This window comes from Heloderma suspectum, chromosome 11, assembly GCF_057233095.1.
Source record: "Heloderma suspectum isolate Gila_16-S chromosome 11, 16-S_ref, whole genome shotgun sequence".
In the NCBI taxonomy this organism is placed as follows: Eukaryota; Metazoa; Chordata; class Lepidosauria; order Squamata; family Helodermatidae; genus Heloderma; species Heloderma suspectum.
The window spans coordinates 14,081,099-14,104,739 of NC_139468.1; the positions used below are offsets into that span (position 1 = coordinate 14,081,099).

The 23,641-nt window shown below is 47.2% G+C and overlaps 1 protein-coding gene across 1 annotated transcript in view; it reads right to left on the reverse strand.

Annotated features, from left to right (window-relative positions):
- Nucleotides 1-1,941: 1,941 nt before the first annotated feature.
- The window catches only part of LOXL1 (lysyl oxidase like 1), a 28,289-nt gene continuing 6,589 nt past the window's right edge, over nt 1,942-23,641 (reverse strand). Inside the window, exons 2-7 of the mRNA XM_084816415.1 lie at nt 17,564-17,672; nt 13,600-13,737; nt 12,031-12,187; nt 10,968-11,063; nt 9,106-9,221; nt 1,942-3,500 (exon numbers count right to left, since the gene is read on the reverse strand). Coding sequence (XP_084672541.1) covers nt 3,494-3,500; nt 9,106-9,221; nt 10,968-11,063; nt 12,031-12,187; nt 13,600-13,737; nt 17,564-17,672 — 623 coding nt within the window. The 3' untranslated portion in view covers nt 1,942-3,493. The remainder of the gene's footprint in view (nt 3,501-9,105; nt 9,222-10,967; nt 11,064-12,030; nt 12,188-13,599; nt 13,738-17,563; nt 17,673-23,641) is intronic.

The window sequence follows — 23,641 nt, forward strand, 5'->3', positions numbered from 1 at the left end:
TTTAATTCTATGAAGGTTTACTCAAATGTTACATCTGCAGTCTTCAATAGGGCTTACTTGCTAGTAAGCTTTAATCTGATGCTTTTAGTTTGCTGTTCTGATTGTGTGTGTGCTTTTTTCATTGTTCTTCGATTATTTTTACTTATTGCCTTGTTGTTGTTGTTGTTGTTCAATCGTTCAGTCGTGTCCGACTCTTCGTGACCTCATGGACCATAGCACGCCAGGCCTTCCTGTCCTGCGCTCTCTCCCGGAGTGTGCTCAAGTTCATATTCATTGCATCCGTGATGCTATCTAGCCATCTCATCCTCTGCCGTCCCCTTCTCCTTTTGCCTTCAGTCTTTCCCAGCATCAGGGTCTTTTCCAGGGAGTTTTCTCTTCGCATTAGGTGGCCAAAATATTGGAGCTTCAGCTTCATTATCTGTCCTTCCAATGAGCACTCAGGGTTGATTTCCTTTAGGATGGACTGATTTGACCTCCTTGCAGTCCAGGGGACTCGTAAGAGTCTTCTCCAGCACCACAGTTCGAAAGCATCAATTCTTCGGCGCTCAGCCTTCCTTATAGTCCAGCTCTCACTGCCCTGCAAATCAAAGGGCTGAAGGGTGGTGTCCAACTCCCTGCCAACCAATACTAAGAAACCAAGAATGAATTCGTCAATGAAATCTGCATACATTTGCATAAAACTAAGAGGGCAATCCAGTGGCTTCTAGACAGCATCGGGGGTGCCAGAGGTTGCAGCAGACCTTCTCTTCCATGCCTGTGGACAGACCTATGAGTGCAAAGGAGGAGATCTGATTGGGGATCTTCCATCACCCACTCCCAGTCACCACAGAAAGCTTCTCTTATGAGGTTACAGCTGTGACCTAGTAAGGGAAATCAAGGAGGGCGAAAAGGTTGCATACTGGAGAACATAAGCAGAGCCCTGCTGGATCAGATCAAGGGTCCATCTAGTCCAGCATTCTGTTCACACAGCAGCCAACCACCTGCCCACAGGAAACCCCCAAGCAGGACATGAGCGCAACAGCCTTCCCACCCATGTTCCCCAGCAACTGGTGTACAGAGGCATATTGCCTCTGATCCTGGATATAGTATGTCATAATCAGGACTAGTAGCCATTGATAGCCTTCTCTTCCAGGAATTTGTCCAATCCCCTTTTAAAGCCATCCAAATTGGTGGCCATCACTATGTCTTGTGGTAGCGAATTCCATATTTTTAACTATGTGCTGTGTGAAGTAATACTTCCTTTTTTCTGTCCTGAATCTCCTACCAATCAGCTTCATGGGATGACTCCTTTGGGCTCTAGTATTATGGGAGAGGGAGAAAAATGTCTCCCTCTCTGCATTCTCCACACCATGCATAATTTTGTAGACCTCTATCATGTCTCCCCTCACCCTCCTTTTTTTCCAAGCTAAACAATCCCAGCTGTTGTAACCTTCCCTCATAGGGGAGATGCTCCCACCCCTTGATCATTTTACTTGCCCTCCTCTGAACTTTTTCCAGCTCTACAGTATACTTTTTTAGGTGTGGTGACCAGGGGAGAGCAGAGGCCAGATAGCACAATATCCCATGGCTTCTCCAGTCCCCTCCCTGCCCACCAAAAGGTAAGTCACCTAGACAGGCTCAGAGCCCCATCTAGCAGCTTTTTGTATTTTATAGGGGGGAACAGAGGCGAAATTGCCTCCATCCTCCTCTTGCCCTGCTTGGTTCTGGCCAAGCAGGCAGAGGGCTCCAAACACGCAGCCCCCTATCAGAAGTGCAACCCATAGGTTTGCGCCCTAAAGCAATCATTTTGAAGAGGAAAGCATCCTCCTCCTATGCTGCAGCAAACAATCCCTTGGAAGAGGCTTCCCCTTCCATGTGAGAATGAACAGGGAAATGCCTTTTCTAAAATAGTGCCTGCCCCCTGCAGATCTTAATAGTCTATTGATTTACTTTGTTTTATTTAAAACATTTATACTCCACCTTTCCTCCTGGAAGCTCAAGGTGGCTCAAACCAGAAGCCATGCATTTAACAATTAAAAGCATCCTTGAAATATAAAAGTTAGAAACAAAAGACAAAAGACAGCAGCGGAGGGCCTATTGCTCAGTGAAAGAGCACCTGTTTTGCATGCAGAAAGTCCCAGGTTCAAGTACTGGCATCTCCGATTAAAAGGATGGGGGCCAGGCTGCCAACACAGCTGATGCTGTTGCCACCTACAGGAGCAGTCCAATAAACCAAAAACCCTGAGGGAAAAAAGGAAGAACCTGTGCTAAAACTCCTGCCGATGTTAAGCCCTACCTGTGAGAAACTGTTGAACATTTCTCCTCCCCTTGGAGAAATTAGGGGAAATTGTCCACCAAGTTCTCTGCCCACAAATCGGATGGAGAATTTCAAGAGGATATTTGCACACAGTTCTGTGTGAAACCCTCTGGAATCACAACAAAGAACCTCTTCAGGAGTCGATCCTTCTTGATGGTGTGACTGCTACCGTTAATGATCATCAATCATACATACTGCTCTGATCACAGGTGTAAGACTTGTCTTTCAGGTTGTGACTTGTGAATGGTATTTTCAATGGAGGCACCCTCAATGCAGCCATGTTCATGTTCACAAATGGGAGGGTAGATTATTGTAAGGGGGGAGTGTAAAGATCATGGGAGGGGGAGAAATTCAGGCCCAGGGGCAAAATACAGCCCCCCAGGGGTCCCAAAATCACCCTGTGGCGTTTTCCAGATGACTGTGCCCCTTTCCATCAAAAACCAATTGTTTGGTGGTTTTCTCCGGCTTTTGTGCATTCTAAAAGGTTGAAATGCTTCTCTTAAGGCTTGGTTACTGGCAGAAAGAGCTTCAAGCTGAACTATGCTGGAATTATGGGTTATTTTGTCCACATGCCTTTTGCCTTCAGCCCCTCCCACCACTGGAATGTGGCCCCCCGAGAGCTTCTCAGAAATGGAATTCGGCCCTCAGACTGAAAGGTTCTGCACCCCTGGTATAGATGCTGATGCTCTTAGGAATGGTTTTTGTGTCCTGTCTACAGGGCCAGCCCTACCATTAGACAAGTCGCTCCCCCACCCCGGTCAGCCTGTCCTGCACCCCGAAAACTAGCCTGCTGCCCTTGAGTGTGGTGGCAGATGCTATCCTGTTGCTAGTGTTGGAGTAAGATTTAATTGCTATTCTTGCCTGTTTTTGTACATGGAATAGAGGGTGTCTTTTGGCCATCCACATAGCACACCCCTCCCATTCTGACCCACCTAAATGATCAATAATCTTCATTTCTGAAGGAAACAGAGATTAAAAACAAAGTATTTATAAAAGTATTTGAAGTGACAACTCTCATTTAACTTGTGTTCTCAAAACAAAGCAATGGAATTTTTTTTCCCGTTCTCCTTCATCTCATGTAGGTTGCCGGTCGCTGTCGAGCCGCTTCCTCTCCATGTACTACCAGCTTGAGAGATGTTTGGATTTTGCGGGGTTGGGGTAAGGGAAAGGGGGAGGCTTCTACCAACCTGGTCAGGATCAGGACCTGCAAAAAGGAAAAGGCGAGAAAAGTCTAGGGTTAGAACATCAGAATTGCCCTGCTGGATCAGACCAAGGGTCCATCTAGTCCAGCATTCTGTTCACACAGTGGCCCACCAGGTTGAGAGATTAGGGGTAAGTTAGTTTCTTTTGTTCAATTCTTTTATTATTCCATGGGTTTGCTCTGCCCTACAGAACTAGGTCTCCACTAAAATTCTGATTTAACTAGGAGAATTTCTCAATTTGTAGCAGCATCTTTCACTTCCTTCAGCCAGGGCCAGCATCAAGGGTAGGCATGGGTGGGCATCTGCCAAGGGCCCACACCTCCAGCAGAGGCCCTCTGGTGAGTTGGACTTGCTCCACCTCTTCCCCACTCCAACCTGCTTGTTCACCTGCCTCTCGCTCTGGCCCAGACAACGAAGGTGGTGAGGCAGAGGAGCAGGAGATGCCATGGCCTGCTTGCTCCTTGGCTCTCTGCCTGTCAAGCAAGCAAGGGGAAGCAAGGATGAGAAAGAGGATAGGGAGCAAGAGCAGCTGGTGACCATGGTGGCAAGGAGGTCGACTCACAGAGGGAGGGGGCCCATGGAGGTGTCTTGCCCAAGGGTCCTGCAAAATCTGGAGCCAGCACTGTCTTCAGCTCATTGGCTTCTCTCCATGCCATGCATGCATAGGGCAAACAGTGTGAAATAGCCATCTTGATGTGATCCCATATACATTGTTATGAATACTGGTCAAACCAGCCAGTGAGATCTGGTGTACCTTCATTTTGCTAGGGAGATGACTGGCTCATGGCTCTGTGGCCAGGCAAATGTCCGACGTGAGAGCAGTTCCACTGAAATTCCACCTCTGCTCAGCTTGCATCTTTGTTAAATGAACTCAAATATTGCAGCTGGGGGGCTGGCAATGTGTGCCCCCCCCCAAGTTGTTGGACTGCACCTCCCATACCCCCCAGCCAGCACAGCCAATGGGGAGGCATGATGGGAATGATGTATTTATTTATGTGTTCAAGTTCTACCCACTTGGCTATATCTAAAAAAAGGCACCATGGAGCACTTTTCAACATACAACTTTGAAATACGAAATGTCCTCAGTTCAAACATCCAGAAACAGAACGCAAAACATCTCGGTTAACCCCCTTTTTTAAAACAACAACAAGAACCCATTCCCAATTAAACCATTTAAAATCAGAGAACTAACAATCAGCCAACTGGCTGCACAATCAGTCAGGGAAGAGCTGGATGAAAAGACAGGTTTTTTACTGGTGTCTAAGAGAGCAATCCTATGGTCCCTGGGAGAGAGATAACCCCTCTGACCTCGGAAGGGGGAGCCAGAGGTCTGACCCCAGACCCCTTCTCCTTGCTGGTGGCTGCCTCTCTGTGTTCAGAAAAGCAACGCCGGAGGAGGAGGAAAGGGAGTGCTCTGCTAGGTGGGGAGGGGAGGAGACTGGAAAGGCCAGGATATGAGTTATCCTGAGCTTCCTCCAGCCTCCTTCTCTCCCCTTCTGAAGTGTCCTTGATAGATGGAGGACAGGTAGGTGAAGATCAGATAGAAAACGCAGTAGCCTCCGAATTTGGACAGTCCCAAGCAGCAAGGGCACAATCATTAGGAATGCGCCTTAAAAAACATGCCATTATTGGTGCCTCCCACATACAAAGAAGGTTTGGAGAAGTACAAAAACCTTAGAGGGAAGAAAAAACAGCCTCATGAGCATGCTTGGTAGCCATGGAATGAGCAGTGAATCTTGGTGTGGTGGACAGAAAACTGGGTGGGAGGGGTAATGGAATGGAACGTCGTGGAGGAGGGCATGGCTGGTTGATTGGAACAGTGAACTGGCACATTCCACATTGCAGCATTTTGTTGCAGGTCCTACTTGTTTAACATCAGAATCTGGTCTGCTCCAGATGAACTTGATCTATAAGTGAGATCCTATTTTGGGTGCTGACTAGTTGTGAGGGTTTGCATATGGGTTTATGGATCCAACTGGAGATGTACAAGACTTTCTGTTCACAAATCAGAACTCGCCCTGTTTGCAACCCCAGACGTGAATGTATTTTCCTGAAAAAAGTCGCATAGCCCCAAACTTGCCATCACGTTCGAGAAATGGTTATCTTTTGAAAAATACGCACTGTAAAATGCGCAATGAAAAATATGTATTTTCACGCTTTAGTCAATGAAGTGAAAGTGCACACAGAAATGCACACTTTCCTCATTTGGAGTGTGTACTATTCCCGTTCAACCAAAAAGAAAAACCAGTTGCAAGCGAAAATGGGAGTGATGTGAGCCAAGCTTTGAAGTGGCATTCGGAGCATCTTGGTGCACTTGAGCATCTCTGGTTCTCCCATCCCTAGATCCATCTCATGTCCATCCATCTTTTTCTCTCATGATCTGGGGAGCCCGAATTGGCTCATCTACAACAGAAGGTCATTATCTGGTAGGGAGATCTACACCCAGGGTAGAATCCAGTGAAAGACTTACTTAGAGTAGACCCATTGAAATGAATGGGACTTGAGTTAGTCATGACTAACTTAAATCCATTCACTTCAATGAGTCTACTCCAAGTAGGACTTTAGCTGGATTCTACCCCGACTCAACCTAATTCCAGATCCCATCTCAATCATCCACGGACTCCTGCCTGCTTCTCCGTTGAAAACCCCAGTTAGAGCCAGGTCCAGCCCTACCATTAGGCAAAGTGAGGCGGTTGCCTCAGGTGGCAAATGCTGGGAGGTGGTAGCAAGGTGATGGAGGAGAGAATTGTGTGGCCTTCCCTATGTTCCCTAAGCTAGCCTGCTGCCTTCAGGTGAGGCGGAGGATGCTGACCCATCCATCAGGGTTGAACAAAGATGTTCAGTCTTGATGAAAGGCTTTTGTACATGGAATGGGAGGGGGCACCATCTTGTTCTTTGCCTCAGGCAGCAAAACATCTTGTGCCAGCCCTGGTTAGAGCAAACGGCTAAAAATACATTTTAATGAGGTGTGTGTGTGTGTGTGTTTTAAAGAGCAGTGATACATCTATATAATTTTTAGGGGAGAAAACTCCCTTCCTCTCTCTCCTCCCCCCTCAGTTCCTTTGTCAAGATCAACAAGCGTTGCAGTGCACTTCTGGGAAGGCTCCTGTTTATCCTGGCTGTCCACTGTATGTGGTTAGAAGAAGCATGAAAAGACGCGCTCTAGTCAATCCCAGGAAGCAAAACAGGCAGGAAGACTGAGCTGGGAGGGGGGCGGTGGGGGGAGGAAAGATCAAAGCTGTAGCTTGTGGCCACAAGTGAAATGATCGAGCGTGGGGTGGATGTGGTGCTGAGATCGCCATTAGCTCTTCGCTTTCTGGGCACCTGCAGTGGCATATTGACCCCTTGATCAGGGGTGCTGCTGGGCTCTTAAAAGATCTGGGGCCCGGGCCAATCTAGAGCATGGATTATCATACAATTTGCATGTGTTGATTTATATCTATATATGCAAATGTCAAAATAATTGCTAAAATTTGGCAGGAAGCAAAGCCAGCCCATTAATTTCTCAAACAAATAATCTCAAATAAAATAAGTTATTTAGTTAAATTTGCACCCTGAGCCAGATCATCACAAACCAGTGGAAAAAGTTCTTTCCCCCCGTAAGCTGAATTGTCAACTAGGGAGGGAATTTTCCATGGTGGGGTGGATGGGTTGCAGCATGTGGGGAGGGGAGAGTTAACCCTTCCCAGTTGCAATCCCCCCTGAAAACTGCGGTTTGCATGGTAATTGAGCAAAGGAAAAATAAACCCTTCCATTGGCGCCAAGGGACACTCAGGGCTCTGAGGAATAGATTTGGGGCTCCCCAGTCCCAGGCATAGCAACACCCCTGCTGTTCATGTTCCTGGGGCTTAGGCAGGAGAACTTCCATAAGAACATCAGAAAAGCTGTGCTAGATCAGACCAAAGTTCCATCTTGTCCAGCACCATGTTCCCCACAGTGGCTGGGTTCACACAACATGCTAACCTACACTCAGTGTTTGAGTTTGGGTTGTTGTTGAACCATGGGTTATCATGTTGTCTGAACACAGCACGTTTTCCGCAGGGTGGGTTATTGCGTTGTCCGAACGCAGAGTGTTTTCTGCAAGGTGTTGTCTGAACGCAGTGTGTTTTCCACAGGGTGGGTTATCAAGTTGTCTGAACAGAGCACGTTTTCTGCAGGGTGGGTCTTTGTGTTGTCTGAATGCAGTGCGTTTTCCTCAGGGTGGGTTATTATGTTGTCTGAAGAGAGCACGTTTTTTGCAGGGTGGGTTATCGTGTTGTCTCAATGCAGTGCATTTTCCGCAGGGTGGGTGATGTTGTCTGAATGCAGCGTGTTTTCCGCAAGGTGGCTTGTCAACCATGCAGTGTGGCTTGTTAACAACCCAACAACAAACCATGGGTTCTCAAGGTGGCTTGTTCAAGAAAAATAAGCCACACTACACGGTTAACAAGGCACCTTGCGGAAAACGTGCTGCATTCGAACAGCACAATAACCCACAGTTCAACAACCCATACTCAACCACTGAGTGCGGGTTCACACATTGAACACAGTGTGAACATAGCAGGAGCTGGTTGTCAGGGTGGAAACTGAGCCGATAGAACCCCAGAGCAGTTCTGATTCTGAGGAGGATCAGCAATCCGTGGGAGAGGAGCCCGCTCATCTCTCACTGCTGGCATTCCTGAGATAGATAGTGACCCTGGCAGTGAGAAAGTGCAGGAGGGGGGCTTGCTAGATGCTCGACGCAGATGCAGGGAGCGACAAGCGATGGAGGGCGTGGAAAGGAGGCGTAGCACCCGTTTGGCATGCAAGCAACGGCCGCATCTCGTGGACCCAAAGGAAAGAGGGAAGATCTCTCCCTAGCCCATAAGTTCAGGGTCTTCTCCTTCAAACGGGGACCAACTGCCTACCGGGAGCATAGGCTACTCTACTGTTCATTGCTTAGTTGCTGGTGATTAGCATCTGAAAGAGTCATTAAGTTGTAAAAGGATTAAAGCCTTGAAAAGAATCCTTTTGTCTGTGTCTTGAGTTGGCTATTGGAGTGTACTGAAAGAGGCCACTAGGGCACTCCTGACACTGGTCATCTGTAAAGATAATAGTTCTTAATGGCCCACTCAGGACCAAGCCACCCCCAAATACTTTGCATTACAACTGGGAACAATATATTGTTGGTGGGACAATGTGTCCCCCGCCCCCTCCCAGCTACTAGGAGGCTTGCAGCTAAGCTCAGAGGAGATGGAATTCTGAGGGGGGGGGGGCTGAGTAGTCCCTGCTAATAAAAAAGTCCTGGTGCTGCATCCCTGTAAACCCAGTTTCTACTACACCCCTGTTGTCCTCTGGGGTAGCGGAGAACAAGCCTTTGCCCCAGAGGCAGCTCTATATTTCTACTTCTATGATCTTCTGCTGCCCTCCTGCGACAATTCCTGCCCTCTGCCCCACTAGCCCTCATGGACACCAGCTGCCACTGCTTTGCCCTCTGCTACATGGCAGCTTTCCAGGGATTCGGAGAGGGCAATCATTTTCCCCTTGTGCCAACAACTCCCCTGCCAACCCAACATTGCGTTCTGCCAACCACCTTTAACTCAGCCCCAAGTGCTATACAAAAAGGGATCCTTATCCCAGAACTCTTACTGGGAGATTTTGCAGTTCGTCGTGGCAACGTAGCGCCCGGTGTAGTGGACGTTGCATCTCACCACGTTGTTGGTAAAGTCGGACTCCATCACGATATATTTGGGATTCACCTGAACCTGAGAGGACAACGGGAGAGGACGAGTCAGCCTCTGAGATGGAAAACTGGAGAGCTGTGCTCTCCCAGAGCAAAGCAAAGAAGCATGCTAGATCTACACTACTGCTTTATAGCAGTAGTGAAGCGCACTGATAACTGTTGGGGCACACTACACTTTCGATATACCGCTTTTGTGGTGTTATGTCCTGCTTTTTATTCCACATTATCCAAAATACCACAGGAAATGTCATTGTGTGTCCTACAAGGTATAAATGTGCAAGAGGGATATAGTGTTACCATAATGGGATCCTAATGATATGACACAAGGTGTAGATCTGGCTGTAGTGTGTTACAAAAGAGCTAAACCAAGCAGAAGTGTTGGCAAGGCAGGCAAAAGTGTTTTGCAAGGCAGTGTTTTGCAAAGGCAGGCAAAAGTATGTTACAAAAACAGCATGTTACAAAAGCATGTTACAAAAAAAGAGGATGTTGCAAAAGAGTGAAAGCAAATGGAAGTGTTTGCAAGGCTGGCAAAAGAAGCATGTTATCAAAGCATGTTACAAAAAAGTATGTTGCAAAAGCATGTTGCAAAAGAGTGAAAGCAAGCAGAAGTGATTGCAAGGCTGGCAAAAGAAGCATGTTAGAAACGCATGTTACAAAAAAGTATGTTGCAAAAGCATGTTGCAAAAGAGTGAAAGCAAGCAGAAGTGTTTGCAAGGCCAGCAAAAGGAGCATGCTGCAAAAGAGTGAAAGCAAGCAGAAGTGTCTGCAAGGCAGGGCATACGTTAAGTGGAGGGGGGCGGGTGATCCTGGAGTGTGTGTCTGGGGGAGTGGTGGCAGCCTCCTTGGCCATTCCCCTCTGTTAGAGGACAGGGCTGTGTGCGCGCTATGGGGCTTACTCTGCCCCCCCCCCAGCTTGCCTGCTGCCCTCTAGTGTGATGGAGGACACTGTCCCATCCCTGGTACTGAAGTAAGAATTGGCAGCCAGTCTAGACAGCATCTGTATGCGGAACGGGGAAACGGGCATCTTGTCCTTAGCATCAGGCAGCAAAATGTTTGGGTCCGTCCCTATATACAAGGGGTGGGGAACCTCAGGCCTAGGGGTCCCAATGCGGTCCTGTGGGGTTCTCCAGAGGGCCTCGCCCTGTTCCCCTGACCCAACCTCCTTTCCTCCAACCACCAGCTGTTTGGTGGCTTCCTGGCTTTTTGCATTTTTTCCCCCTATTCCAAAAGCTTGAAATGCCTCTCTTAGGGCTTAGCTACTGGCACTGAAAGCTGTAGGTGAACCTATTCCGGACGTTTTGTGTAGTTCTGCCCTGCTTTTGCCTTTGACCTTCCCCTACCACTGGAATGTGCCCCCCGAGTGCTTCTCCAAAATGGAATTTGGCCCCTGGAAGAGGTGTCCCCCACCCACTGTATACAGCTATCAATAGCATCTGCAATATTCTCCCTCCCTCCCCAAAGGATGTATCTGGAAATGTACGTCTTGGCTGTGAAATATTCAAATGACAATAACAAAGTTATTGGATTCCTGCACTGAGCAGGGAGTTGGACTCAATGGCCTTGTAGGCCCCTTCCAACCCTACTATTCTATGATTCTATGATTCTAAGTAGAAAAGATCCCTCTCTCCCCCCACCCTCTCCATCTGAACATTTCTGGTGCAGTAGAAACCCACTGGAAAGAATGCAAGAGGCTGCTTTTGTTTTCCTGATGACATTTAGATCATTTCAGTCCTGGGCCATTAAGAACTCCAGTAAACAGACAACTTACCTTTAGGATATAGTTCCCAGGTTGCACATCGGTGATATCAATCCACTGGCAATCGATGTCAGCATTGTAAGTGTCATAACAGCCAGGACTCAAACCCTGAAATGAAAGAAAATACATGACTTGCGTCTGTGTTGTAGGTGGATACAGAAAGTCCCAGGTTCAATCCAAATTCAAAGTCAGACTTCAGGTTCTGGACATAATGGTCTTCTTGGGTGTGGGTGTGGGTCTCTTCCAATGATTCTGGTCCTTCACTTACATTAGAATATAGTAAGGCAGGCAGCCCTGCTGCATTTGGGGCCCCTCCTGTTGAGTGGGGGCCTCAACCTCTGCCCTAAATTCCTACTCAGATGGTGCCATTGCCTGACACCCCTATTAGAAGGATCTCTGACAGCAGGATTGGGGAAGCCCCTCCTTCTGAAGTCCAACACAGACATGATATTGGGAGATCTATGACCAGATGTCCTGCAGGGTTCCCCCCCCCCCAAATAATAATTGCAGTGGTGGATGGAGCCAAACGTGAACAGGACTGCAGTGTTGGGAGCTTGAACCCGGGACCATGCAGTACATTTGTTTTTGCCCTAAGAACAGTGACGTAGTGGGACATTTTGAAGTGCAGGCACTCATCGTGACATTCCTCATACCCCCCCCCAATCCAAAAATTCAGGCAGTGGGGTTGACTCTTATCAACAAACCAGTTTTCCTCTCCACCTGGAGCAGGTCTTTTGTAAAGTGAATGGGCCTTGATTGCCCATTCCAGCCCGAGGCAGCCCAAAGTACTCTGCATTGCAACAGGGAACAGTATAATGTTGCTTGAAAAAGCCATTTCCCCCCAGCTACTGTAAGGGTTGCAGCTAAGCTTAGAGGGAAGGGGATATTTGAGGGGGGTGGCAGGTGACGTCAGTGTCCTTGCTAATAAAAAAAAGGGCTGCATCCTTGCAAATCCTGGCTCCACTCCACCGCTGCTTAAGAATGAGTCCTTCATTCCATTTTTTGTTTGCTGAAGGTCAGCAGCGGGTAGAGCACCTGTCCGAGGGCAGCACAGCCCTTCCCTCCCAGCCCTCACCTGTGTGTGCGATGTGCAGGCATAGCGCTTCAGGTTCCCGAAGTCACAGGTGGTGTCTTCCAGGCAAAAGCTTGCCTTGTGGCCCTCCGCCACTTTCTTGCCTGTGGCAGCATCCAGGAGGTCATAGTGGCTGAATTCATCCATGCTGTGGTAATGCCTGTGGATGTGGAACAGTGAGCTAAACAACGCCTAAATGTTCAACCTGTGTTTGCAGCCCTAAGTACTAGAAGCCCTTGGAACAAATCCAGCATTGTCACCTGGTACCTGTGGGTATCTGCCAGGGCCCAAGCAAGGCCTACCAACACTGACACCTGCCCGCCCCCCCCCCCAACAGCCAGGTCTGAGAGCTGCCTTTGTACATTTACCACAATGCCTTTGACATGATGTCACTCCAGGGCATTGTGGGGAATTTAAAATGCCCTCTTGCATAGGGATGTCTGGATTTTGTGAAATGCGTCCCATGTATGTTTCGTGGATTGTGCGGTGTTGTTCGTTCCAGTGTCTGTTCACAGACAGCTTCAATTCCCCCCCCCCCGCATTATGCAGAAAAGTACTCAAATAATTCCATAAGAGGGTTCGCAACAAGTTACGTAATTTACGTTCATATGTAATGTTTAATGTGTTGTCCCTCATTCCATTCAATTTTTCCCTGTGTATATTTCCAAAGATGGCATGTGCCTCAGCAGAAACTTGCGTATTTTCTTATGAATAAATTTGCATAAATCTCAGGAAAGTGAAAAAAAAGAAGACTGAAAAGCCCACGGACTCCGTGTGGCCTGAGGAGGCCAGTCTGCAGCGGATTCTGCTAGTCAGATCCTTAGAAATCCGAGCTCTTTTTAGTCCATCTCAAATTTCTCCAGCACCCCTACTCTTGTGTCTGCTGCCATCAGGTAGGTAAGCTTGTGATTGGTGGCCCACTAGTGTAAAAAGGGGTGTACCAGAGGGCATTTTGCCAAGGATCTCCCTCAAACTTGGCTTAGAAGTCGCATTGTTTGGTGGGGGTGTTGATGTGGGGCTGAAAAGCAACATAAAAATATTAATAGAAATAAGGAAAGAAGGAAGAGAGAAAGAAAAGGAGAAAGAGCAAGAGAGAGAGAGAGAAAAGAGAGAGAGAGAGAGAGAGAGAGAGAGAGAGAGAGAGAAAGACAGCAATTGGAACTGGATTGAATCTTGGGATAGTCAATTCTGTACCCACAGCCACATTCTGGGTTTGCATGTGTGCCACAGGGCCGGCATTTCCACATGAAGGAGCCATACTAGGAGTCCTCTGTTCACTTAGCTCTCTCCTTGGCAGCCAAGCATATCGGGCCCAGAGGAAGAGGTCAAACCAATGGGCAGAGGTGTGACAGTGGCGAGGATGAGGTGGGTCTACTAAGAAGGGTGCATTAGGAGCATTATGCCAACCCTCTAACACCCTGGTGCTGCCACTGTATAGGGCTGTGTGTGTGTGTGTGTGTGTGTGTGTATGTGTGTAACCATGGGGGACACAGCACCAGATACAGAGAACCCTGGTTACATCTCTCCCCTTTCCAGCCATTCAGAGGGTCCCACGAATCCCCCTTGACTCACTGGTGGCAGCTGTGCCACTCCCAGGCGTGGCGAGCCCGGTTGGGCAGGAAGTCCGCTGTGCCCTGGTTCTTCACTCGCTGGGGAAAGCGCAGCAGTACCCGGACATCATAGTCTGTTGCTTCAGGGGTATAGGCAGTGCTGGAAGGAGGCAAAAGCAAGTCGCGAGGACAGGAAGGTTGCTTGCTTTCTGTAAAAAGGACCGGCCCCAAATGCGAATGCAGGACATAGGGTTGCCAACTCTCGAGCCAGCCCCTGCAGCCTTTGAACAGTGCTTTGACTGGCAGGTGATCTTGCTTAATTCCGGTGGAGGCAGGTGGCACCGATGTCAATGGGGCAGTGAATCCGTTCCGGGTTTCAGTTGGAACCAGTCAGAACTCTAAAGGTGCTGTGCAGAGGATCTTGGATTTTGGAACCTTTAGAGTTCTGACTGATTCTGACTCCCATACCAGGGAAAGCATGACCAGCTTTGGATTCCTGCATTGAGCAGGGGGTTGGACTCGATGGCCTTGTAGGCCCCTTCCAACCATACTATTCTATGATTCTAGCTGATTTCTGCAGGTCAGGAACAGAGGAAACCGTTTCATACCATCTGCCTACCCTGATTGTCAGTGATTGTGTGGGATTTCCGGCAGAGGACTTTCCCATCACCTGCTAACTGGAGATGCCAAGGATTGAACCTGGAACCTTCTGTATGCAAGTTGTGTGCTCTACCACTGAGCTACAGACCATCCCCAAAGAGCTCTGTTAAAGGGGAAAGAAGAGACTGAGCTAAATCAACAGTCCCTCCCCGGCCCCCAAATAAGCCTCTGTTTTAAGGGGCAAAAACAGGCTGGACTATTCCCCCCCCCATCCAGTTGGCAACTCAAGCTTGGAGGCTAGACAATGCAGCCTGCAAGAACTCCTGACGCCCTAGCAGGGAAACATATTTCCCAAATGCACATTCCATGCCTATTTAACATACTCACTGGGTTGCTTGTGTTTTTTTTTTTGGGGGGGGGGTATTCTTAGGTTTGTTTGTTTTTTAAAGTGTTTTTGTACTTCTGAAAAACTCAGGGTTCTCACCAAGCATGGTGATACTGATACCTCCCTCTTGTTCTTCAGTAGCCCCAGTTTGGCCCAATTTCCTTTGGTGCTCACCACCTGAGTTTGCTATTAGCGGGAGCAATGCACTTCATATGTATTTGCGCATTTATTCAGCTTTTCACTATCTGGGCTGTGATCCTATACATAGGGGTGTGTGTGAGGGGGCAGTGAGTCTCACTGACCTTAGTGAGAATTACTTCTGAGAAAGTACATAGTGTGATTGTGCAGTGAGTCTTTGTCTAGGCTTCTAGTTTTAAGATAATTTGAAGAGGCGATTTTCATTTTCATTTTACTATTTTTGGCAAGGATAGGGCAAAAGAGGAGGAATGGAGGGAAAGGGGAAACATGAAGATGTTTCCAATGGTTTCTCCATAACCACAAATACTGGAGACTTGCCTTTGGATAAAATCAACACTCCAGTTCTCAGTGTGGCATGGTGAAAGCCAGGGCTAACCTTCTCCATAAATAGAGCAAACTCACATATATGCACACAGCACTGACCTTATCAGCAGTTCGTATTTGTATATATGACTATATCATCCATAAAAATACCATTTTCTTAGTTTCCTATGTTTTCATGACCTTCTGGACTTGTGCCTTGGAGCGGCAATCGAAATACCCAGAGAAACAGTGAAGACTAACAACGAGCCTTCCCCCAGCCTGGTGCCCTCCAGAGCTTTTGGACTACAACTCCCAGCATTCCAGACCATTAGCTGTGCTGGCTGGGGCTGATGGGAGTTGAAGTCTGAAACATCAGGAGGGCACTGGGTTGGAGAAGGCTAAGAAAAAGAACTGCCCTGGTTTGACCGTCTACAGTGCAACAGCTATCAAACCACCATCATAAAACACTGCTTAATAAATATTGTATCCCCACTCCCAGCAACTGACAGAAACTGCCCCAGGATCAGTGGCAAGAGGATAAACAAGAGCTTTGTTGTTGGATAATGAGCAGACTGCTATCCTGGAACCTCATGACATAGCTCATGGAAAGCTCTTGGAACTTCATGGCATATCCATGGAACCTCATGGCATATCCATGGAACCTCATGGCATATCCTCATGGATAGCTCTTCGAACCTCATGGCAGTGCTTGTAGCACATCTTCTTTAATTTTTGGTAAGGGTTGGGAGGGGTTCATGCTGCAACAGCATCAACTGTCTTGCAGGCTGGCCCACAGTTTGCATCCATTGCATTGCAGGTGGGGGCAGGGTTGTGTCCAGCTCCAGGGATGAGGTGGGGTTAGGGCTCTGCCAAAATCTCTCCTCCAATTTTCCCAAAGTTTTTTCCCGTGTTCTGCCTCATTCAGAATGTTTTATAATTTATTTTTTTGGTGGTTTTGAGCTCACCTAATCACAGCCAGCCTCCCAGGCTGCCTGCACGTCCTGATCTGAAAAAGCCCCATGGGAGGAATTACCTCATGTTGCCTTCCACTGGGCTTCAACTGAAGTGTAGGAAGCTGAGGAGGCTATAGGTAGCCAGAGAGATGATTGTACAATGAAAAACAGGACACCTGTGCTCACTCCCCGGCCTCTCCTAAGTGAGGTAAGCCCAAGAAACCCAGCCCCAGCCCATGAGAATTTCTCTGAAATTTCTTCAGTATTGAATTTCTTTTCAAAAGCAATTTCTCTTCTATCACTTGGAATGAGAATGGTCAAAAATATTGTGGGATAATTTTTTGGCATAGCACTAATATCAACAAACCAGCTCTAGCAGCGTCATCTCCACCTGGAGCAGGCCTTTTGTAAAGCGAAAGGGTCTTCATTGCCCACTCAAGTCTAAGTCATCCCAAAAATACTTTGCATTGCAACAAAAGATATACTGTTGCTGGGAAAGTGCACTCCCCTGCGTCCTGGCTACTGTGAGAATTGCAGCTAAGGCCAGAGGGAACAGGGAATTCTGAGCGGGGTGGGCAGGTGATGCCAGTGTCCCTGCTAATAAAATGTTCCAGCACTGCTTCCCTGTGAGCCCTGACTCCATTACACCACTGCCAGCATCAGAAGTTAGCACTGTTGGACACCAGTGGAGGCTCTGCTCCAGTAGGGCTGTCAGGATTCCCGATCCTCCCAGCGCACACACTGTTTATTTTTGTGGTGATCCGATATGACACCGGATCAGTGAGATTTCTTTATTGCAGGAAATCCCATGGCAAAAGCTTAATGGTTACACTCTTCAGAAATCATATAGCTGATGATCAGTAGCTATAGGCTGTATGTAATTCCAGAACAGTCCAAAGCGAAACGCTATTACCATGACTGAGATCCTCATCAATGTGGTTTCCCCATTGCCATCTCCATGGTTCTGAACACAAGGGAAAGAACTCGGGATTCCTGGCGTGTCTAACCCAGGCAATCCATGCACAGGGTTCCAGCCCTGGACAAGGAATCGGAATGATTCCTGGAATGACCCCATCAGGCAATCAAGGGATAAATTCTTGAAAAGGGGCCCCATTGACAATCCCCGGAACCTCCTGACCCCACTGTTGCTGTTCCTTGCTGTTTCAGTCTGTTCACTTATCTTCTCCAAGTGGAAAAGCAGTGAGACGAGTGAGAGAAGTAGCAGAACCAGCCTCCGCATGACTTGTCCTCTCCCTCTGCATTATAGTGTTGATTAGGCCCGGAGGGAGAGGTATACAAACAGGCAGTCGCAATAGCGGTGAGGAAGTGGGTGCATTCAGGGAAGGGGTCGTACTGATAGCATCCTGCCCAAGGGCCCTCCAAATGTGGGAATCTGAGAATGTTTCCAGTAGCGATTCAAAATTACAGTTCTGAGCATGATCAATGAGACAGACAACCCATGAGACTGGAAGTGACCCAAGAGACAGTAAGAGGCTTTGGGCAGAAGGGTAACAAAATGGAAGGTACACAAAGAAGGAGAGCTTTACCTTGCAAGACACTTTTCTTCTGCAGCACAACGGAGGGAGTAGAGGTGAGCCCTTTGGACGTAAGTGGAAGCCTGGACATAGTTTGGATCAGGCACAAGGTCGGGGAGGCCTGGAGAGAGATGGAAGTGTTAGTGGGAGCTCTGGGATGCAGGCTGCAAATTCGACCACCTTAAGACAAGCTAGGAGGAGTTGTCCATAGAGGGCCCAGAGCGACTGTCTTCTTTCTAAGATTTTCTTACTAAGATTTTCAAAGCAGGAGGTGGCTGATCTGTGGTGTCCATTTTTAGCTCAAGATCCTGCCTAAGTTTGATCCTGATTTTTTGGGTATTGGCAAATAGAAATCATATACTGTCCAAGACCACTGGGCTGTTCTTCTGGAGTTGATTAAGGGTGCAATCCTGTGCATGTTTAGACAGAATGAAGTCCTACAACTCCCAGCATTCCCAGCAATGCTGGCTGGGGAATGCTGGGAGTTGTAGGACTTTTTTTTCCTGTCTAAACGTGCGTAGGATTGTGCCTTAAATCAGTGTTTTAGTGTAGCTGGGCTTGCCATCTAGTGCACGCATGGTGACTTTCCTCCTCCTATAATATCTGTCTGTCTGTCTGTCTGTCTGTCTGTCTATCTATCTATCTATGGCTGAATCTACACATAGCAGTTATACCGTTATCATAACTATTGGTACACATGGCACCAATGGGCACCAATAGTTATGATAACTGCATAACTGCTATGTGTAGATTCAGCCTACATCATCTGTCTGTCATCTATGTATTCTATTCAATCTTCCCATTTAAAAAATCCAGTATTTTCATATACTACACACACGCACAAATAAGTATTAAATCAAACCTAATATAATCACAGATAATTAAACACACACACATTTAATTTGTTTATTACATTTTTGTTGTTGTTGACTTACTACTAAATCAAAAGAATTTCAGCATGGCTGATGTCCATTTACACAAACAAAAATAACAACACCAGACATGTGCAGGCATGAAACGGCAAAGCCAGTTACTGGGCATATCAACCGTACAAACATCTAATGTTCAGAGTGGTACTGGTGCGGTACCCTAAGCTATTAAAACTGAGAATGAAAATTTCAATTTGCTTGATGTTATTTTCAATCACAAAGGTCCACTTTAGCATCTTATGCGGGAGAACCATCTTCAGTTTGCATTTGAATACGGTTATGTAGCTTTGTTCTTTTGAACCTATGTGTGAACCAAAATCCAGTTTTCTTTTGAAATTCACAGTTCTCCAAGGCTTTCTTCACACGGAGCTTTTATCCTGCTATGGAGATGGCTCAGTCACAGAAGTTTGCGGGCTCTTTACATGACGTCGTGTCCCTCCAGGGCATCTCCTGCACTAAATGCTCTTTGTTCCGTTTTTAAATAGATTGCAGATAATGAGCTATCAAATTACCCCTGTTGTATTCCACTTGAGTTCCCTCCCTGAAAAGAGGAAAAGCGGCAAGAAGAGGAGCGAGATCAATGAAAGACATGAAAGACTCAGATATGGGGGAGAAGAAGGGGGAAAGGAGAGGGGGCAAAGGAAGTGTGTGAAAAAGGGAATCGTTGTGATCCTGCATTTAAAATGGCAGCAAAAAGCCCTGTTTTAAATGCAGGATTTTAGGCTGGTGTAGAGATGCCCCAAATCTGGCAATGGAGTTCTCCAGTTCAAAAATGCATACAAAAATGCATATATTAGGGAAACGTGGGCACAAAAATGTATATATTATTGAAAATCATGCTCAAAACTGCATTATGTTAGGGAAAATTACTTGCAAAAATGCATACATTAGGCAAAGCTGCATACAAACATTTGCATATTAAGAGAAATGCATGCAGAAATGCATACAAGTTTTCATGCAAACCTTTTCAAAAAATATCTTCAACTGACGTGGAAACAGGATGAACCAAACCTAAGAATGGAACAATGAGAAATGAAGAGAAGCTGAAACTGGCAGATGGAGACCCATCCATACCGTAATTTCATATGAGATGTATTGATGAAGACACAGGCCCACTTAACCTAGATTGCTTATGCCTTAATGGTGAAGAGACACGGAGCATGCCTTACCTTGCCATGTAAACTTAAAACACACCAATGGGCCACAGGGTTTCCAATTAAAAAATTAAGCAGAATGTGCAAGGCTAAAGTCAGCCCAGCTCTGATCCATAAAACCTACAACCCCTCTGCAGATTTCAGTGGGAGCTCCATTGACCCCTGGTATGTTTTTCCAAGAGCGAAAAGGAACAGTGCCTTCTTGTTTCTCAGGCTGTTCTCCCCGGAGGAATCACGTCACTGCTTTGGCGCTCATTTCCTGTCTCTATGCTTGGTCATGCCTGCTGATGTAATCCGTGGAGGATTCTCACATGAAGAGAAGTCAAAGGAGGGTGATTGCGGGGCGGGGAAGGCGAGGGGAAAGAAACCATTTCTTTAATTGAGCTATTCCCTTAAAAAAATAAATTTTGAGATCTCCCCCCCCCCCCATACCTTCGTGCTCCCCTAAGCTGATTGTCAGTGTTTTAGGGGAAGGAATCTTTATGACTAAGTGATTTGATACATGCATTTGAAAGGTGAAATGGTGCAGAAGGATTTGTCGTCATTTATATCAGCTTTCTCCAACCTGGTGCTCTCCGGATGTTTTGGGCTTCAACTCCCATCAGTTCCAGTCAGCATGGCCAAAACATCCGGTGGGCACCATGTTGAGGAAGGCTGCTCTAAGCCCTGGGGTCTTCAACGTGGTGTCTGTGGGCATCGATGTGTCTATATGTGGATGTTTCTCTCTCAGTGTTCTGTGCCACTGAGCATGCTTAGGCCTCATTGTGCTGTTTTAGGTCCCCTCCCCCCATTTAGGGATTTTTTGTGTGTACTTCCACAAACCTTGGGGGTTCCCCCTAGCCTGCCGATACCTCCCACTTGTGCATGGATGGTGCCATTTTGGCTACATAATGATCAGTACTCAGATAATGGGTTTGCTATTACAAGATCAGATGTCATGCTGCCAGGCTTGGCGATCAGGCAGTCAGAAATGAAAGAAGCTTAAGCAGAGGGGAACTAAATGAAGCTAAAGCTACTGATTGGAGGGGCTGTAACTGAGAGGTAAGGCACTTGCTTTGTATGCAGAAGGTTCCAGGTTCAGTTCCTATGTACAGCTAGGAAAGACTCATGCTGAAACCCTGGAGAGCTGCTGCCACTCCGTGTTGGCAATACTGAGCTAGACAGACCAGTTGTCTGATTCAGCAGAAGGCAGTTTCCTCTGTTCTCATGGTTCAAACCAGGCAAAGCCTTTTGTGGGACAGAGCCCCTACCAGTCCCAGAGAAATCATACTTGGGCATTGTCAGTTTCCTCCACAATCTGGGAACATCTGGGCATGTTAAACGCCTCTCCTTCTTAAGTGGAATGGACAGTTCTTCTGGGCTAGCCGTGCTATGCAAACATTGTTTATAAGAGAAGGGTTTAAGTAATTGAGTCTGCACAGGGAATTTCTGATAAGCCAGAAATGAATTACTCAGATGGAAAAGCAGCCAAGAGATGCAGATCCCCCCCCCCCCCATGCCTTCCTTCCATCAAAACGGACAAGGAATCTTTTCAGGCAGGCCACACGGGGTCAAGACCTTGGCGATACCTCTCTGCAGAAACCGGTTGAAGTACGATCCTTAGGATCAGCGCCCAGGGAAAGGGGAAAGGAGGTCAGAGGTCAGGTTATCTCACGAGTGTCCCAGCGCCTGCGATTCAAACCCTCTCGTAAATGGAAGGAAAGAGGTGGTGGTGGGGAAATCACCCCCGACGCCCACGCGGTGAATCAAAACCCCGGTGGGAATCCAAGACAAATATGCTAAACTGAGCAGTTGCTAAGTGACCGTCGTACATACACAGAAATAAAATGAAAATAAATCTAATCAGAGACATGTGGAGGCAGTAAAGGAGGGGAAAGCCAGCTCTGAGCGGGATGCATCTGTGGTCATTGGGTCAGACCTGGCTTGTGGGAGGTAGTATTTTCTTTTTAAATGATACATTTCCAATGTAAGGCCTGGTCAAGGTCTCCATTCATTGGCTCTGTCTAGGTCTGTTATGCACCGCCCTGTAGTTTTGCTCTGATCAGTTTCTTCTACCCTGTCCCCCCTTGTTTTGAAGGAGGCTTCCTAGTGATTTAGAGAAGCAAGATAAGCTTTGCAAGAGCTGGCCTGCGAGATCAATCTGGAACACTTTGCAAGAGCTTAGCTCCCCAGTGGCCAGGTTAATGAAGACAATGAAGAAAAGAAATAATGTGAAATACACAAGCAGAGCAGAAAAACACCAGTCACAACTTTCCTCTTCAGAATGGTGCTGAGAATTGAAATATTATAATGGGGGTGATTTAACATGCTTGCAGGAATATGTTCAGAGTGAATATAAACATTAGAAGAGACCAAATTGAAGAGCTTGAAAATGACAGTTCTGGGGAGATCAGGATCATGGCCACCCCAACAGCTCCGCACATTAATCAGATCCTCCACACAGATCCTACATATATGTGTGTGCCAGTGGAGGCTGGTGGCTCTGAAGTCACTGGGGCAGTGAATCTGCTCTGGGTTTCAGTCAGAACTCTAAAAGAGGTATCCAGTGTGTGGAAACACCTTGGATAGCTCCTTTAGAGTTCTGACTGGTTGTGACAGAAACCCAGAGCTAATTCACTGCCCCACTGACATCGGAGCCACCAGCCTCCACTGGTATGTGCAAATGGTGCAGAGTGCACATCACACACACAGATCTGATGTGTGTGCATGCAGTGTGCATGCACATCATCTCTGTGCAGAATTGCCAAGGGATGTGGGGAGATTGGGGTTGGGGCCAGGAAATACCATCTTGCTCTCCCCCTCCACTCATTGAGTATTCCCAGAATTGTCATCACAGCAGGGCTAATCTTCCTTCAAGCAGATTAGGAAGTCCTGAGGGAAGAAATTCCATGAAAGGATTCCTTCCTACCCTCAGAGAATCCTGTGCTTCAGTGAAGTTCCGTCTATCCCTCAATGATCTTCTCATTGAAAATTTGCTACTTTGCAAACCAACATGCGGCTGGATGCGTCTGATCTCGGAAGCTAAGCAGGGTCAGTCCTGGTTAGTACTTGGATGGGAGACCGCCTGGGAATCAGGCTTCCTGCATTGAGCAGGGGGTTGGACTCGATGGTCTTGTAGGCCCCTTCCAGTGCTATGATTCCATGATTCTGTGATTCTTCTTCTAGGGTGGAGAAAATGCGTTGCTCTTAAATCCCCCCCCCCCAACTCAAATCTCAGGCCTGTATCTAATCAGACTACTCAACGCTGGTCTGCATCAAAGAATGCTGTTCACATTGTTACATATGCGAGACCCTTTGAGTTTGAGTTTTTCTATACAAGGCATTTATTGTGCGCTCATCATAGATGACATCATTCTTTAGATGACATCATGACCCTCCAGTTTCACTTCAGTTTTTTAAGAGTACTTTCCTGTCTTTTGTTTTGCGTCTTTTTTAATTTTTTTTTTTACAGTGTGGAAAATGGAGTTTTATTTGTGAAAGCAAAAGAAAACACATTTCCCTACTTGTGTAAGAAGAAAAGAAACAGGGGATGCGGGGAGTGCACACTTGGTTTGAGATCAGAATCGCACTCCCAGGAAGCTTCTGGGAACAGGCTTCTGCTTGCAAACAAGGCGTGTGCCCCTCACATACCCGATTCCCTTGCAAAGTGGCTGTGTTCGTTGTCACTGCCGTGGTGGCAAGTTTGGTGGGGGGGCGACACCCCAAAAACAGTCATGGGGGGCTGCACGCGGCTCTATTGCTTCCTAAGGTCACATTTTTAAATGCCTTTTTGCTGCCTGAAACGCTCCGTTGCTTGCTTATTTCCTCGTTTGCTTTCTCAGTGGCTCCCAGATGTTTTGCCAAGAGGGCCAGGTGTGCCTAGTCTGAATCTTGACCTGGCATACTGTAAACAGCAAAAAAAACCAAAATAAAACACAGAACGGGAGGGCCTGATTTGTTTCTGCCCAGAGGTCTGGACTGAAGGGATGTCCCTTCCCTGCCAGATCTCGGAGGAGTGAGGAAACAAA